The sequence below is a fragment of the Pseudorasbora parva genome, chromosome 19, assembly GCF_024679245.1.
Source record: "Pseudorasbora parva isolate DD20220531a chromosome 19, ASM2467924v1, whole genome shotgun sequence".
Taxonomy (NCBI): domain Eukaryota; kingdom Metazoa; phylum Chordata; class Actinopteri; order Cypriniformes; family Gobionidae; genus Pseudorasbora; species Pseudorasbora parva.
The window spans coordinates 41,569,578-41,588,159 of record NC_090190.1 but is presented as its reverse complement, the minus strand read 5'-3'; the positions used below and the strand labels follow the sequence as shown (position 1 = coordinate 41,588,159).

Below are 18,582 nucleotides of genomic sequence, written 5' to 3'. Positions count from 1 at the left end.
CTAATATGATAAACAGAGCTGTGTTACCTCACACTCATACATTTCATACTTTAGCATAAAATCATAAACGTTGATATCTTTGGATGTCCAGTCCCTGTAGACATGAAGAACACATTAGTAAGGCATTGAGTCATAACTCATTTATTATAAAATCTCGATTTTTTTTTTTCACACAATGTTGTAAATTTGTTTAAAAACATTGATCATTTGTGAGATGAATGTTATTGTTTTCATATGCTGATGCAGATGAATATTGACACGCTCCTTCAAACTGCTTTAAATCAACATGAAATCCAATCTGCCTGTTTGCCTTACAAGTGACTGCAGAAGACGTGTGTGTGTGTGTGTGTGTGTGTGTGTGTGTGTGTGTGTGTGTGTGTGTGTGTGTGTGTGTGTGTGTGTGTGTGTGTGTGTGTGTGTGTGTGTAATAGCACAGCCGGTCCACAATGCTGCAGCTAGAAGAAGTATGATCACATCTGCCTGGGTCTGCATTGACTACACGTTGTTAAACATCTTGCTGATTACTTATAAAGGCCTGAATGCTGTTTTTGGTTTTGTCAATTATTTAGGTCCCATGAAACATGTAAGGTTGCTACTGTATTTTATACTGTAAAATACTGGCACATTTCTGTGGGTTTTCACAGTGTAGCTCATCAGTATTGAGCGAGTTTTTATTGCATCGCAGTCCTTCCTGTTATTCTCAAAATCGATGTTTTGTATAATTGAAGTTTACACAATCAATTGAGTTGATTAATGACACTATTGTCTTCTTAGAGCTGTATTTAAGCTGAATTTAAGTTTGTTTACCACTGTAAGCCTGCTTTGAATCAGAGACATGAGTTGTTATTAGTCAGAATGAATACTGGTAGGCTGTCCTCTAGCAAGTGATGTGTCGTGTTTACGCATTTCCTGCATTTTCCAAATAGTCATAGGTCTGAAGACGACGCATTTTACACGCATAAGAATGATTCTGTTCGTTTTTTTATACTTTTGCTCTCCTCTAAGCGATGCACAGCCAGGTAAGAACATACTTTGCACTTCCTTCTGATCGACAGAATAATGGTTACATTAAAAAATGTTCGAACAATTTTTTGTTGTTTTTTTGTAAATGTTTTTCCTATCATTTTACATATTGTGTCTTTTATTGTGTTCATTTTGTTTAACACTTAGGTCAGCTTTGCTGTCTTTGTTCAGTATAAATACATTTTACTTAGTTGCTTGCATATTGTATTCATCGTTTATATTTCATTTCTCTTTCAGAGAGACACTTCCTCTATTACAAGTTTACAGTCCTGACCAGAGCAGGCACATTCCCAGAGTTCAGTGCTGTGTGTGTGTGTGACGACAGACGGATCTCACACTTCAGTAATGAAGAAAGAGTCTGGATTGGGGCTGAAGACTGGACTGAAGCTCCTCCAGATCCTCCTGATCACAGAGACTGGTTCATTCATCAGATCAGGACTCTGTCAGACTGCACAGACTCACAGTGTTCTGGTGAGATTCATGCTTTACTCTTATTAATGAGCACACATTATATTTACTGTACGTTTCTCATGAGTGTTGTTCTGTGATTGTAGAGCTTCATGTTCTTCAGAGAATAATTGGCTGTGAACTGGAGAAACTTCCTGATGGATCAGTGAATCTGACTGTCTTTGATGAATATGGATTTGATGGAGAGGATCTTATATCCTTTAATTCTGACACTGAGCAGTGGATTGATAAAAGCCCCAAAGCCAAAAGAACCAAAGAGGAATGGGATCTTCACACTGGACGAAACCAGGTCATCAAACTTTTCCTCAAGACCTGCACCGACTGGATCTCAACGTTTAAAAACACAAAAAAGAGTAAGATGTGACTAGATAAATTTCATTATCTCCTGTGTGTGTGTGTGTGTGTGTGTGTGTGTGTGTGTGTGTGTGTGTGTGTGTGTGTGTGTGTGTGTGTGTGTGTGTGTGTGTGTGTGTCTTGGAAAACCCTACGTTATGGGGACAAAATGTCCCTGCAATATACCAGTAATGAGGAAAACACTTTATAAGCCATACTACATTTTTGAAAATGCAGAAAGTTTTGTGTGATGGGTAGGTTTAGGGGTTGTGTGTGTGTGTGTGTGTGTGTGTGTGTGTGTGTGTGTGTGTGTGTGTGTGTGTGTGTGTGTGTGTGTGTGTGTGTGTGTGTGTGTGCCGTTGTTTATCTTACATTGTGTGGACCAAATGTCCCAATACAATAGTAAAACCTGAGATCAGCAGCCAGCGGTCCCCACTTTTCAAAAGGCTTCCTCACCAATCTGTGCATTAGTTAAAGCATATAAGGGCACCCGTATTGTAAAGTGTTACCACATTTTCTCTACTCCTTTACAATTGTGTGTTTGCATCAGTAAATCTGATGCTTCATGGTTATTAGAGCAGATCCAGTGTGGTGTAACAGAGTTCAGTGACTTATCAGTGGATGTTCATCTGGATTGCTGGAAGAGTTTGATTTTCACATTGGATTTTAAGATTGCATGCCATATTACTAAAGTATTAGATCCACCAACTAGTTAGCAGACAACCTCGTTAGAGAAACCTGAAAAGGCTCATGTCTTTCGAAACCCATATGACTTTATTTCTTCTGTGGAACAAAACCCTAATTTCTTCCCACCACAGAGACAGAATCCATTTCTTTGCAAACGTTTGTTTGTTAATTGCATGGATATTTTCTGCTCCAGGTCCGCCAGCTGTTCATGTCTCTGTCAGTGAAGCTGCTGATGATCAGAATAAGCTGGTTCTGACGTGTCTGGCCACTGGTTTCTACCCCAGAGATGTTCAGATGGAGATCAGAAGGAACAAGTACAAACTTGAGGATCAAACATCTGAAATCAGACCAAATGATGACGGATCCTTCCAGATGAGAACCAGTGTGAAGATCGACACACACCACGGCGGGTTATATGACTGTCTGCTCATTCACAGCAGTCTGACTCTATCACAACCGGTTATAACAGTGTATGGTAAATATCAGCTTACATTTAGTTATGATTATGATTTGAATATCCATTATGGTCTAATGTTGCTTCTGCAATTAATAGCACCCAAAAGTGATGTGTAATTGTGTTTGGAGTCAATTCTGTGTGTGCGTGTGTGTGTGTGTGTGTGTGTGTGTGTGATATCGCAGTGAAACCTACTCAGTTACTTAAGTATATCCTCGGTTCCCTGAGATAAGGGAGCGAGTATTGTGACTGCTAGTCGCAGTGGGTAAACTCCTTCTCTCGAAATACTGAAGCCTTTTTTGAAATAACACAATGCTAATGCACAGCCATAACAGTGCTGAGGCTTTCTCGCACGCTATTGGCTGGTCAGTGGGAACTGCAAGAGTGGGCGTTTCTAAATGTGTGGGTGTTTTCAAACTGATGGGTGTTTATAAATCACGCAATGAAAATGATTCCCTTCACCCGACCCCACCCCTTAACCCCACCCACACTGTGAGGTAACACAGGTAACACAGTTGAAAACGTCCCTCTGTTTGTGGCCACGCCCTCTGATGTGGTAACACCTATTAACCTGCAGAGACATATTTGACTGCATGAACCAATCGGAGCGGAGCCCGCCGAACCGAGCTCAGAGCCCACCAGAATGGACGGGGCATCTGCCTATTAAAGACGCTCGGATTGCCATGGATTCAGGTTAAATTCAACTGAAGTGACACTCGCTAGTCATATGCTTCTTAGCATGGCCATCTTATGCAATACTCGTTCCCTTATCTCAGGGAACCGAGGTTACGTCGGTAACAAAGTCTATGCAGAGGACGCTTGTCCACCATTCCCAGCGGAAGTACACTGCAAAAAAATGCTTTTCTTACTTAGTATTTTTGTCTTGTTTCTAGTCCAAACATCTAAAAATTCTTAAAACAAGAAGTATTTACTAGACAAGCAAAAGTGATTGTCTTGATTAGGGAAAAAATAACTCAAAATGAAGAGAGTTTTTGCTTAAAATAAGATAAATAATCTGCCAATGGGGTGAGAAAAATTATGTTGTTTTCTGTTTGTATTAAGACTATTTTACTCACCCCATTGGCAGATTATTTATCTTATTTTAAGCAAAAACTCTCTTCGTTTTGAGTTATTTTTACAATCACTTTTGCTTGTCTAGTAAATACTTCTTGTTTTAAGAACTTTTAGATGTTTGGACTAGAAACAAGACAAAAACACTAAGTAAGAAAAGCTTTTACTGCAGTGTACTGAGGAGGCTGAGGCCATGACGCAGAGCGTTCTCTGAATTTTGTCACTCAAAGAACAGACTGCCAACAAAGATATTATGAACACATGAGCAAGAGTGAACTCGTAAATATTACTAATGGACTTTGTTGTAGTCACTGCATGCTTTTTGTATTTCTATGTTGTTGTTTTTTCAATAATCTAGTGCCACCAACAGTTAAGGTTAAAATCTGTTCAAAGTGTTTCTGATGCATTATGTTTTTCTTCATTCATCAGATGGAAGAATTTCTGAATCTTCATGTCCTTTTATAGCAGCAGCTGCAGTTATAGTTCTAGTCCTTACTGTGATCTGCTTCTGCATCAAAAAGATAATGTCCTATGGTGAGTGATCATTGTTGCTTTAAATCTCTTGTTTAAATTAGGGCCGGGACTTTAACACGTTAATTAAGATTAATTACGCAAAAAAATAAATAACAATTTTAACCGCACTTATTTTTGCACCGCGGAACTTTTTTCAATGAATGAGTTTCGACGGACCGATTATACTGGAACACCAACTAGCGCTCCGAGTCACGACAACAACAAACCATAGTGAACATGAGCGAAGAAGCTGATGAGACCGCTTTGCTTGGCCCCGTGGATGGGACATTTAGTTTTAAAAAACGAAAGGATGGAAGCGTCGACAAGAGCACGGTTGTGTGCAAGCTATACAACAAGGAATGTGTGTATCACCGCAGCACATCGAGCCTCAAATATCACAAATACGCTTTTGCTACACTTACTGGCAAACATTGCACTGGTCTGCTGGACTGAAATAAATAAACTATATTTAGTTGATTAAGCTTATGTGTTCAGTCATTATTCAATGGTATACTAAAAATACATGTGAAAAATTACTTCTCATTGTTCTCAGGTCAAATATTTATATGCAATTAAAATGCGATTAATTTCGATTAATTAATTACAAAGCCTCTAATTAATTAGATTCATTTTTTTAATCGAGTCCCGGCCCTAGTTTAAATATATATTTTAAAGGGTATTTTATAAATGTATTAACTGATCTACAGTATGTGTGATGGTAGAAATGTGAACATGGTGAAAGGGATTTTTGTAATGGTGAGATTTCTGATTATTTTCATCATTTTAATTTGATTTGACGACAAAATAAGATTATCCATAATATAAACAAATGTGAAGTGTGGCATAAACTTATGTACAAGAACATAATATTTATGTTGCCTACTCAAGATGAAGTTTTTAATACGTTATAATGTGCTGTATCTTTCCTAGATCTGATGAGAAATGTTAAAAGTCGGAGTGATTAAGCAGGCACAGATCTCGTCCAGCGAGTTGATTTTAAAGGATCAAGGTCACGTCGATGGAAATAGCAGAAGCACATAAGGCCTAAAAGAGCATTGTCACAGTTTCACACACTTTAGGGACTCAGTGTGAGATCATAAAATGTTGTTTTATAGAGACATTAATAAGTCCACTCATTGTAGAATTCAAAACACTGTGTGTTTGTGTGTGTCATTTGATGTTGTATCATCTGAAGCCGTTATGCTGCTTGAAATTGCAAACTTTAATTTCATTATACCAATCATAAACTTGCTGGTTTGTAGATAAAACATTTTCTTCCAGGACGGAGGAATCAAATCAAGTGAAATGATATCCTCGCTCCCTTTAACGTCACTTCAGAGCGGCGTCAGTTCATGATGACTGCACCGCTGGATTTAGTCGGGATTCTTGAACATTAGAGATAACTTTATATTGTAAGCTTCAGCCTCCACAGAATACCACATTTGTCCATTTAATTTAATATTACCAGTTATTATTAACAACAAACTATTCCCAGTTATTAACAGCTTTTTATTTGTTGTGCATATGTTTCTTTAATTTTCTTGTGCTTTGATATAATTCTGCAACTGTCAGGTGTTGTTATCTGACAAACATTTGTGTATTGTATATATAAACAATAATAATACTATTGAATAAACTGTGGCATGATGTGAAGGAGAATAATGCTTGCGTCACGTTTAGTTGATAAAACACTTCCACAAAGGATACTCCAGTATCCTCGCTCATGACTCCTCAGGAAGCTCCTCACTCCTCCATCCTCGCGGTGCGATTAGAGAATTGAGATCTCCTACAAGATGGCTGAGCTCCACCGGTTTCCGGGTCACAGGACGGAGGACGGAGGAGCGAGGAAACGAGGAGGGATATTGAGAAGCACCCAGTGTGTTGAGCTCACAGCTCAGCCTCCTTCTGCTTCTCACTTCCTGTTATTTACCTAGAAATATTGTTTGCTTGCTATGTAGGGTGTGGTACTATAAAGTATTGGTATATTATTCAAATAGAGTACGAACATAAATGTATGCTATTCTACCTGGAGTAGCCTAGATATTTATGTTAAAACAATGTCAATGGTCGATGATGCATTTGGAGCTCACCTTTCTTTTCAAAAAACTGAGTGAGCAACTTCTTGCCCTCATTTGCCTTTCTCTCTTTATTCTTCTTTTCTTTTAGTTTTTGAGCCCCTGATTTTGACTTCCCCTGTCTTCCTTTATCCGCTTGTTAAGTCGTGACGTAAGGAACGCCGTTTCTGGGTCCAAGCCTCAACTCGTTTCACTTGAGAATGCCATCGACACCCGTTTATGAGCGCTATTTATTCATATTAAACATCAAATGTTTAAAAAAGTTTAACATTTTAAATACTTACAGTCTACACAACAGTCTCTGTGCTCACACCGTCACAGACAGTAATATTTTAACGATTTAAAAAAGATGAATCACTGTCTGGCCATCTGGAATATTGGTGTGGAGAAAAAGGTTATGAATGATTATAGCTTTTTTTGTAGTATTACACCACATTGTGTGTGTATATTAGCATCCTTTGTAGTTTTTCTTGTGGTATAAGATCATAGACAGTAAAAGAAATGGACACAGTGTCACATGCCTGTCCTGTCTTGTGCGCACATGTGGGTTTTGTCATGTCTTGCATGTGCTCCTGTCATTGTCAGATCCTTCCCCCTTGTCATCTGATTATTGGTTTATTTGCCCCACCTGTTCTCCCTCATTATCTGCCTTGTTTGTTCCCTTTATAATCTCCTTGTGTTTGTCAGTCTGGGTTGGATCCTTGTGTAATGTCTGCGTCTCCCGTCCTCCCCGTGATTCTGTTGGTTTGTTTAAGTTTATATTTTATTATTCCATTATGTGTTTTTCCCCCTCGTGGGTTTTGTTTTGAGTTTATGTTTTATTTGTTATAAATAAATATATCATTTTCTGCACTTGAGTCCTCGCACCCTTTTCCCTTGTCTGTGACGTGACACACAGCGACCCCATAGACTTCAACGGCGGAAAATGAGGTCAATCAGAGGCACTCACTTCCTGATGGCTGAGCGAACTGCGCAGACGTAGATGTGACGTGAGCCTCCTGTCTGACAGCTGTAGGTCTTCTAGTAGATGTGGAAAGTGAAATCTGAATCACGTTGTTTAAATATTTTCTCCCGTTGCTTTTGGCTCACTATCAGCTTCTCCCCATTCTTCTCCCTTGACTTTATCAGACTTTATGTCTCCACGTCCCCCCGACTGTCTCATAGACAGTAAAAGATTGTATCTGAGCGTCTCCTCAGGTCTATACAGTAATTTCTCAACTGTGCGACAGAGTCGCGTTGGTTATGACGCAATCGTTAGCCTATTTTTACAAAAACAGCTTCTGCGGGGCGATAGTGTAAGATACAAGGTAATGGAGCCTTTTATGCACTGTCGTGTTTCTTTAGAAATAAACAATGGACAAATGGAGTCTTTAAACGCCTCAGATGTAAAGTTATTCACTGTCAAAGTGACTCAAAAATGAATGGGAGTCAATGGGATGCTAACAGCAGGTGATGGCTTGGTTAGCAATGGCCGCCCCTATGGGTGGAACGCTTTCCGAGCGCTAGATTACCCGCTTGTGTAAGATAGAGCATTTGGACCCGGAAGTGCTGCCACGTGACGTCAGCCTTAACAACCGGATATCACGGGCACGCCTAACTCCGGCTCCTGTCCATAGACCGTAAAAAAATATGGACGACTCGACATCATCCGTTTCCGCTTGCCATAGTTGAAGCTTTCAAGCGGCCTGCACAGCGCTGACATCAGAATAGAGCAGGAAGTACAATCGCGTTATCAAAAGCCCGCCCACACTCTCGCAGATGCAGAACAATTAATTATGTTGGTGTGAAATAAACAGTTATGGAAATTTCAAAATTAAAGCCAAAGCTCCAATCTGCTCCCAAAAATCCCCCAAAAAGTCCGTTAGTGCCTCAGTGACAACTTCACTCAGAGAAGCCGTCAGTCTCAGCTGTCAATCATGACGTCACACCCCCCGTTTTTATAGCATCAGATAACTAACTAAACTTATTTTAAAAACGAACACCTGAAATGAAATCATTGTGATGATAACTGCCTTCAATGACATAAACTCACTTTGGGGAAAAAATATTTGAAGTGTAATTTGATTGTTTAGTTTGCCTCGAGTCCATTAGAAAACACAGAGGGGCAAACATACTGGGACCGGCCACCGGGGGGCAATAGAAGCGCGAAAGCTTCAGTTTCTGAGAGGTGTAAAAGGAGGCCTGCTCCAGTCTCAGGCGCGCACCTGCGGGTCGTACCATTTACATTGATTCGAGAGGGATGCTGGGGCCGTGCACAGCATGAAAATAACTTTTTTTTAAATACCAAACCCAAACCAGTGCCTAACTACAAGTTTAGTTTTGCACAGGAACTTATTTATTTGTACATAAATGCTATACAAATGTTAGTTCATGTATATGTATGTATAGAAAACTGACTTCTACCCCCCCTCCCTCCCCCCTGGTCCCTGCCTCGGTCCCTTTATCCGCCCATGCAGTCCGACGCCCCAAACATTTCTCAAACAACGCGACCTGTGCTGCGTTCCACTCCACTTTAAGACACGCACTTGCAAACTCCCCTAAGCACTTCCCCTCGGGGGAATCCCCGCCGCCATTTTGAAGTGCGTTCCACTTCATGAAGTGAACAAGGGAAGTTTGTATGGACAGACCCTTGCTCACTCGATTTTGACCGAGTGAGCGAGTCTACTTCATATGTACACTTCAGACAGCTTCATATACCACAATGCAACGCGATTGTGACGTCCCCACATATCGCGTTTAATTTACCCCACCACAAACAACTATAACTATTTTTTATGTTTTATAAAAACATTTAAAACAACCCAAACACATCCATATACATATAGAATGCTGCATTAAACAATTTCAAAAAGGATAAAAATAAATAATAAATCAACTCCATAGTGGATTCCAAGTGATCAAGGGCTTAGGGGTCAGGGTATATTCTGGCAAACCGTTTGCCAATCACGTCTAGCAATAGGCAAAGCAAACAGTTGTACACGCCGTATACGAACACGTGATGGATAACTCGGCAAGCAAATCATTCGTTTACTTTTTCCCAGCGCGATTATTGATGAAGGAATTAAGTATAAGAGAATGAAGCAGCAAGAGGCGGGGTCAACAGTTAATCATTTCAAAGTTAAAGTTCGTAACTCAGCATTATATCATTATGCCACCAGAGCACGTGCAGCTGTAGCAAAGTATTATTGAAAGTATTAATTAAAATAAATAAATAAATAACATTGAAGAATATTCTGTTTACTCCATTTATGACTATTTTTAAATGCCCATACTTTATTTAAACTAAATGATTTTACTCAAGTAACCTAGAGGTTTTAATGAATATATGTAGCTATCTATCTATAAAAATAGGATATTTGTTATGTACAACTTTCTTATTGAATTATATATATATATATATATATATATATATATATATATATATATATATATATATATATATATATATATATATATATATATATATATATATATATATATATAGCTACAACAGAGTGCAACAGTTTGTTCTGGAAGTAAAAACTAATTTTCTCCGTAGGGAAATAGATTTTTAATAATATATTTTAAGCCTTTAAAGACAGGTCTGCTGTGGTATTTGCTCCGCCGAAGCAATCAGTTTACATTGCAACAGTAAAATATGCAGAAAATTAGAAATTCAATGCAAAAAAAAAAAATAGCTCTTTAGATCTGCTCTCTCCCATGAAGCAATGCAAATAACAATGGTAATGTTTATGTGCATATATAAATTCATGTGTGTGTGTGTGTGTGTGTGTGTGTGTGTGTGTGTGTGTGTGTGTGTGTGTGTGTGTGTGTCTTTTTGTCTTTCAAAGACATTTTTTGTCATTTGTATTGTGATTCACATCGTAGCTGTTAGCCTGCTTCATGTCTTATAATGGTTAGTTATTATTTATTTTTTAATGAGTGGAAAAAACACTTCCAGAAACCAGCATATTTGAAAAAGGAGGTGGGCACTAATGCACTATGTAAGTATTATACATTTTGAAATAAAAGTATTAACATGCGACTTTGTCTTCTGTGCTAGTTCTCTTAGTTCTCTCACAAATTAAATCCAAAAACATTAGTTATTTTTATTGGTACTATTTTCACAAGTAAGGTGTCCATTTTCAAAACTCTCTCAAAAATCCAAACTGGTCACATTTGTTACACAGCTAGTCATTCTTTCAAAACCTGATCTTATGCTGACTTTCAGTTGCACATATTTTCAGTTCACATTATCATTGTTTCTAACACAAGATTATTGTAATATGTAATAACATTTGGTTTAATCACCGAAACACAACGGTATGATCAATGTACATTTAACAATCAGCACATTCAACAGCATACAATGCAAGATACATGTTTCAAATCACCCTTGTTGCTGAATTATCTACAGTAACGCAGGCTACAGATGCCACATAAGAAAATGTGCTTACATTACCTAACTTATGTAACTGAATCCATAATATTTGTGATAGTATCTATTCAGTGTGTTATCAAAAGGTGGGATAAAGTTATGACACAGCCATGAGGTCCTGGGCTATAGAACAGAGTTTGCTGCCAATAGAGTAAATGTTCTCACTGTGCCATATGACTGAATCTACTGTAGTTGAGCTTTATAAGTGTGAGTTACAGTAATGTGGCAGCCTCTACCATGGAAATCTGTTTACAGTATCACATAGCAAACATACCGTAATGTAAAATACTGTCTCTGATTCCATCTGTCTTATCCATCCCTTATACTCTATTCTGCATGTTCACTCACACATACAGACTCATACCCACATGCCTGGTTCTCTCTGGGTATACATAGGCATGATTGTTTCTATGTATATTCTCTCTCCTTACACTAAACCTACCTTTCTGCATTTTTACATAAAAAAAAAAAAAAAAGAATTCTGTATGATTTATAAGCTTGTTTCCTCATGGGGACCGAAGAATGTCCCTGCAAGGACAAGGATTTAGGATATTGCCTTCTTTATAGGGACATTTTGTCCCCATAATGTAGAGTTTACCAGGCCACACACACACTTTGAACATAGTGGTTATAATTTGAAATAAATAGCTTAATCGAAATAATCGAATAATCGAAAATTTACACCTTGCTTGTGAAAATAGTACCAAAGTGAATAAAAAAAACTGTTATGTGTCCACAAATCCCTTATTAACAAAAACCTATTCAACATAATACAATGTCATACACTGTAAAAAATTTCCCTGTAAAATAACAGTAAAGAGCTGGCAGCAGAGACGCCAGCAGTATACCGTTATTTTTACGGTATTCAGATGTAAAATGATTTTACGGTAGTAGTCTGTAAACTAGAAAAACGGTATATTTCTGTATTTTTATAATTTACAGTAAAGAGCTGGCAGCAGAGACGCCAGCAGTATACCGTTATTTTTACGGTATTCATATGTAAAATGATTTTACGGTAGTAGTCTGTAAACTAGAAAAACGGTATATTTCTGTATTTTTATAATTTACAGTAAAGAGCTGGCAGCAGAGACGCCAGCAGTATACCGTTATTTTTACGGTATTCATATGTAAAATGACTTTACAGTAGTAGTCTGTAAACCAGAAATGCTGTATATGTCTGTAGTCACACTGTTAAATGATTTCACAGTCTAATACAGTAAACTGTGAGAATTAAAGTAACAACCTAAACAGTATATTTTCAATATATAAATATATTATAATTTTCAAATAATCACAGAAATATGTTGCATTTTTTAAATAAGTTTTTTATTTTTTACTGTATTAGAAACACAATAAATTTAGCAGTTTCCTAAAATATCAGTCTTCATTGCAATCAATATTAATTGCAATTAACTTCAGTATTCTCAGGGCTATAGGCAATTGCTTAAGATATGCATTATTGTGAATATTATGGAAAATAAGCAATAACTTCAAAATCAAATACTATTCCAAAGAGCAATGTCAATTTTAGCATGAATACAAAAAATGGAAAAAAATAAAATAAAACAAAATCCTGTTGGGCATTTCTACGAGATTTCTAGTAGCAAAAAGAGCCTAGTAGTATCTGTTTTAGACTATGGCAATAAACTTGAAGAGTTAGTTCACCCAGCCCATGATTTACTAACCTTCAAGTCAGTATGACATTCTTCTTTTAGATTCTTCTTTTTATTTCAAAATGCTTACACTACGTCTGACGTGCGTAACTGGTGTGCAATGTCAGACGAAGCGCAAGCGTTTTGAACTGCGAGAGGCGCTACACTTTTTTCATAAGCTGAATAAGAACGGTGATTAGCCTGAAGCTGGATAATTTACTTTATACAATTTTAAATATGGACATTTTTCTGACACAAACGCAATAATTCACTTAAGAAGGCCCTTTTTAACCCGCCGGAGCCGTGTGGAGCAGTTATATGATGTATGTGCACTTTTATGGACTTAAAAAAACAGAACAACAATCACTGCCGTTATAAAGCTTGGAAGAGCTAGGACATTTATTAATATAACTCTGACTGTATTCGTCTGAAAGAATAATGTCATATACACATAGGATGACTTGAGGGTAGGAAATCATGGGCTAATTTTCATTTTTGTGTGAACTAACCCTTTAAATTCTTAAATTGCTCAGAGACTGCCCCTAACCCTTACCAAACATGAAGGAAAAAACCTAGTTAAATAAAACCTAGTTTAATTTAACACATAAGTTTGAAGACCTACAAAGTACAGTACAACATTTTGACAGTAGGCATCAATAATATGCATCAATTAAAACATTTTAGGGTTTATTTCATTTCAGGTTACTCTTTAAATTGTCCTGTTAGGTAGGCTTGTATTTTTACTGCTTAAAATAGTCATTTGAGGTAGCTTGTGTATTTACATCTTAGTTTATATGGATCCAGGAGAGATGTCCATCACTCTGGTAGCCGCTGTTCCTCTCTGCAGTATTATTCCAGTGTTGTCACTGTCAAACAACAACAAACAATCATAATAATAAATAAACTGTAAAATCACGAACGTACAGTATACACTCCAAGCTAATGCTTACAAAAGTTAATAATACCAGTTCTCTTGTGGTTTAATTTGGTAATGCCAGACTGTCAAAACAAAGAGAGCGAGATTAAAGAGCTCACCGATTTATATCAAAGTTCCATTGAAAGTCAAGGAGATTCTTCAGTAGCATGGCGACGTCTCAAAAGACTTCTTCTGGACGATCATACCGTTCTTCTTGGAGACAACCTTGCCCCTTTTGGCCTTCGTCCCTTTCTCTGGATTTATACCAACAAAGCACCTGAAATCAAAATAGTCTAAGATCAGAGTGTTGCAACAACATGCTTTCAGTTAAATGCAATAAATTGTTTTGTTTTTTGTCTTTCTTCATTGCACAAATAGAGTGGACTTGAATGACATATAAAAGTGACAATGTGAATGATTATATTAAAGTCAAGTCAACTTTATTTCTATAGCACTTTTTCCAATGCAGATTTTTTCAAAGCAGTTACACAGTGTTAAACATGAAAATAATGCAACAGAACTTGATTTGGCTGTACAGCCACTCTGGAGAAAAAAAGTGATGTCATCAGCTCATTTCAAATATCATATAGCGACAATGTGGGCAGATCAGTAATTTAGTTTATAATAGTTAATTTAGTTTAGTAATTACATTTATTTGGATATTTAGTTAAAAAAATTATATACATACATATATATTTTTAATTATTACAATTTAGTATATAAAGCCTGTATAGTCAAGCAAAATACCATGTGTCGGGCTTGAAATGTACAGTACTAATACCATTTTATGCGGAAAAAAATACAAACAAATTAATTTAATTGTATATATCCATAATGATGACAAGTAATGAAGAATTTTTACCTCTAAATGAATTCCAGAGTGCAGGGTCCCTCATCTTGAAACTGAAGGTTGAATGTAGTTGCAAATACAGCAGCAAGCCCCATTGCAAATGTTGGTGTGATGCCCTAAGAGATTACACGGTCCTCAAAGATGACCGGACTTGCCCAGTTGCACCTGAAACTTCAAGTCAAAGCATACATATTACCTTGTGTAAATGATATACAATGTGTCTATCAATGAATCTAAATGAAATATACTAGGCAGTATCAGACTAGGACTTGCAGGAAGACTAAATTGTCTCAATGTCAGCTGAAGTAGCAGACACCTGTAGGGAACAAATACATTATTCTTACCATGGTAAGATTTTTAAGAAGAAAAATTATAAAAGGTCAATAATTAGTAAACATTAGTTGAGAGCAACCTACAGGCGAATGAGGTAGGCTAAGTACCTACAGTTAAACTGCTAAATAGATTTGGCAATCAAAAAATTATGGGTAGCAATTTAATTTTTTACAGGTGTTGGGGGAGTTCTACTGCAAATGTTACCAAATTTAAACAAAAAAACACCCAAAAGTAATATTGTTTTGGCTATTCAAATCTGAGCCTCACTGTTAAATGAAATGTTCAAATACCAAGCAAGATAAGCTCCTGAGCATCAGTTTGATATCAAAAATTATTTGCGAAATGAAAAAGATTTCAATTACCGTTTATTTTGTAGATGCAAGACCCGATAGAGGTTGATGAAGAACACTCGATGATATGCAGCACGTTCTCTAAACTGTGTGTCCTCTTCTGGAAAATCTCCTATCCAAATAACGTTTCCTGAAGTCTCCCCAGGAGTTAATGGCAAATTATTTCTAGGTTTTATTAAAGAAAATTGTCCAAAAGCAGTAGCCTCGATTTGTTGTATCAAACTTCTGAACGTACTCCAAACTCCACAGTCAACACTCAGTTTCCAAAAAAATACTGTCGTGTACTGTAATTTAAAACATTAGCATACTGTTTAGGGCCTCTTTCCTGTTCCTCCAAATTAAGCAGCCCACAATGCATTGCTAACTACAGTATTAAACTGTTTAACAAGAAAACAGCATTTTAGTGTTGAAAATTGGCTGTAAATTTACAGCAATTGCTTACAGTGTAGATTACTATTTTCCAGAGACACAACTTTGATAAATTAACCTCAAAACTGTTTCAAATGACTACATCTTACAAATGCAGATATTCAGATGAAATTACAAAATTAAAAAGAGCACCGCCATTCATAAAAGGTGCAGTGTGTACGTTTTAGCGGCATCTAGTGGTGAGGTTGTGAATTGCAACCGCCCTCCACTCACCCCTCCTTTTTGAAACACATATGCTGCTCTCCACTATTAGACACGCACTTGCGAACTTCCCTAAGCACTTCCCCTCGGGGGAATCCCCGCCGCCATTTTGAAGTGCGTTCCACTTCGTGAAGTGGACAAGGGAAGTTTATACGGACGATTTTGACCGAGTGAGCGAGTCTATTTCATATGTACACTTCAGGCAGCTTCATATACCACAATGTAACGCGATTGTGACGTCACTGCATATCAAGTTTAATTTACCCCACCACAGACAACACAATGATATTTTAATAATTTTTAAAAACATTTAAAACAACCCAAACACACCTATACATATAGAATGCTGCAATTAACGATTTTGTAAAGAAGAAAAAAAGAAAATAAATCAAATCCATAATGGATTCCAAGTGATCAAGGGCTTATGGCGTTCCAGTTCAGTCCATTGCAAAGTTTCCGCCAGTAGTGGGCACTCATGCAACGTAAGCAATGACGCACATCTGAGTGAACGAGACGGAGGGAAGTTTGCAAGTAAAGGGCATAAAAAACCAAACTGGAACCATAGACTTTAAAAAAAATATGGATGTAGTGTTCGTGATGTCACCCATAGGATTCTGATAAGTCGTTCTGAAGCGTAAAGTAGAGACGAACTGGGCGTCGCCATCATGGCAACGTGTCATCACAAGTCACGCTCGGATAAAAGAAAATGGGCAAAGAGGCGGGATGTGGGCGGAGCTTAGGTGACGCAATGACTACGGCAGATAAATGGCTATCCACCTATCACTCAAAGTAACCACGCCGTTAATTATGAAGAACTTTAAAGGGTTAGTTAACCCAAAAATTTAATGTATGTCATTAACTCCTCACCCTAATGTCGTTCCACACCCGTAAGACCTCCGTTCATCTTCAGACACAGTTTAAGATATTTTATATTTAGTCTGAGAGCATATGCAACTGTATACACACTATACTGTCTACTGTACTGTACTGTACAAGCGCGAGAGATCCACTTCTGGCGCTTTCTGCGCTTGCGCAGACTAAAGCCAGAACGCACGAATGTCACAACAGAAAACACGCACGCGCGCCCTCGGATCAGCCGGACGTAGTGGTGAACAAGAGGTAAAAACTATATAAATACTGTTCGTTTTCTCACACAAACCGCTGGTTTCGTGTCTTAGGCCATCAGTGTGTACTTGCGATGGGGGATTGTTTAATTTGGACTTCTCTGTGTATGCTCTTTGAGGTGGTGACCATAGACCTGCATTATGTGAAGCACAGACAAGAACGGTTTGACCTAAAATGATCAAAATCGAAACTACTGGGGAAACAAATACTCCTACATCTCGGATGCCCATGAGGTAAGCTAAAACATATCAAAATTTAATTTCAAAGTGAACTATCCCTTTAAATAGAATCTCTTGAAGCATCGAAAATACATTTTGGTCCATTCATGATTCGGATCGCGTGTCAAACTGCCAAACTGTTGAAATCACGTGACATTGGCGATCCGAATCATGAATCAATTCGCTGATTCATAACCGTTTGAATCTTTATTTGAGGATTGAACACAAACGCGGAAGAGAAGCCAATGCTGAATAAAGTCGTAGTTTTTGTTATTTTTGGACCCAAATGTATTTTGGATGCTTCAAGAGACTCTAATTAACCCACTGATGTCTCATATGGACTACTGTGATGATGTTTTTATTCCCTTTCTGGACATGGACAGTATAGTGTGCATACACTTGCATATGCTCTCGGACTAAATATAAAATATCTTAAACTGTGTGTGAAGATGAACGGAGGTCTTACGGGTGTGGAGCGACATTAGGGAGAGGAGTTAATGACAGACATTTCATTTTTGGGTGAACTAACCCTTTCGAGTTATAAAAAAAATCACCCCTCTCACAGTTGTCATTAAGGGCAAAATTAGCTGTATAGAACAAAACCACAATTTGTACCAAGCTGTAAACATGTTTTTTTTCTGCTGTAAAGTTTGGAATTTTAACATGAGCTCAATGAGATTCTGCTCCTTCTGGAGCCTGCCTCTAGTGGCAAAAGAGACCACGGGAGGCTGCCGCTTGACTGGAACACAGCAATAGAGAAGCTACGGTGGCCAACACAGGACAAAGATGTCATCCCCTGAGACAGCAGAGTGACTAGCACTCTGTAGAGCAGTTTGTTCGTTTAGGGCTACTAGAAACATGGTGGCACAAAATGCCAACCTCACTGTTAGGGGATCTGTGATGTACAGAAATGGCTCATTCTAAGTTAATAACTTAGTTATGTATATTATATTGTATTTCTGTCAATAAAGCCTCATAAACACTACACACTGTACCTTTAAATGATATGAGATTTTGTGCCATCTATGGTCAAAAGAAAAATGTGTGATGTGAGAGATGGATGGATGGATGGATGGATGGATGGATGGATGGATGGATGGATGGACGGATGGATGGATGGATGGATGGATGGATGGATGGATGGATAGATAGATAGATAGATAGATAGATAGATAGATAGATAGATAGATAGATAGATAGATAGATAGATAGATAGATAGATAGATAGATAGATAGATAGATAGATAGATAGATCAGGCCTAGTTTGCACTTTACAGTGCTCATAAACACAGCCTAAATAATGCATCGAAAAAATGAGACATGAACATGCACATATGCACATCATGACATCACTACATATCTGTGATTTAAAATGATCTTATTTGGATACAGAAGTTAGACTGAAATAATGTTTATGGTTATTTCAAATAGCTATGGACTAAAATAAATAAAAAATCAACAGGATTT

The 18,582-nt window shown here is 37.6% G+C and overlaps 1 protein-coding gene and 1 long non-coding RNA gene across 2 annotated transcripts; one reads left to right on the top strand and one right to left on the bottom strand.

Moving 5' to 3' along the window:
- The first annotated feature begins 964 nt into the window (after positions 1 to 964).
- LOC137047421 (patr class I histocompatibility antigen, B-2 alpha chain-like) lies at positions 965 to 6,164 on the top strand. Its single transcript, XM_067425052.1, has 6 exons — positions 965 to 1,019; positions 1,261 to 1,494; positions 1,578 to 1,844; positions 2,705 to 2,986; positions 4,466 to 4,570; positions 5,480 to 6,164. The coding sequence occupies exons 1-6, from the start codon at positions 965 to 967 to the stop codon at positions 5,512 to 5,514; spliced, it is 978 nt and encodes a 325-aa protein (XP_067281153.1). The 3' UTR covers positions 5,515 to 6,164.
- A 7,256-nt stretch (positions 6,165 to 13,420) lies between these two features.
- On the bottom strand, positions 13,421 to 15,539 carry LOC137048307 (uncharacterized). The gene is made up of 3 exons (XR_010899372.1): positions 14,472 to 15,539; positions 13,729 to 13,886; positions 13,421 to 13,559 (listed from the first exon to the last, which is right to left on the bottom strand). It is a non-coding gene; the product is annotated as an uncharacterized lncRNA (long non-coding RNA).
- Between the last annotated feature and the right edge of the window lie 3,043 nt (positions 15,540 to 18,582).

Excerpts from the sequence above, each read along its gene's own strand:
- LOC137047421 (XM_067425052.1), top strand. The coding sequence starts at position 965 with ATGATTCTGTTCGTTTTTTTATACTTTTGCTCTCCTCTAAGCGATGCA. Across the intron at positions 1,845-2,704 it reads GTTTAAAAACACAAAAAAGA|GTCCGCCAGCTGTTCATGTC; the intron begins GTAAGATGTGAC and ends TTTCTGCTCCAG. Across the intron at positions 2,987-4,465 it reads ACCGGTTATAACAGTGTATG|ATGGAAGAATTTCTGAATCT; the intron begins GTAAATATCAGC and ends TTCATTCATCAG.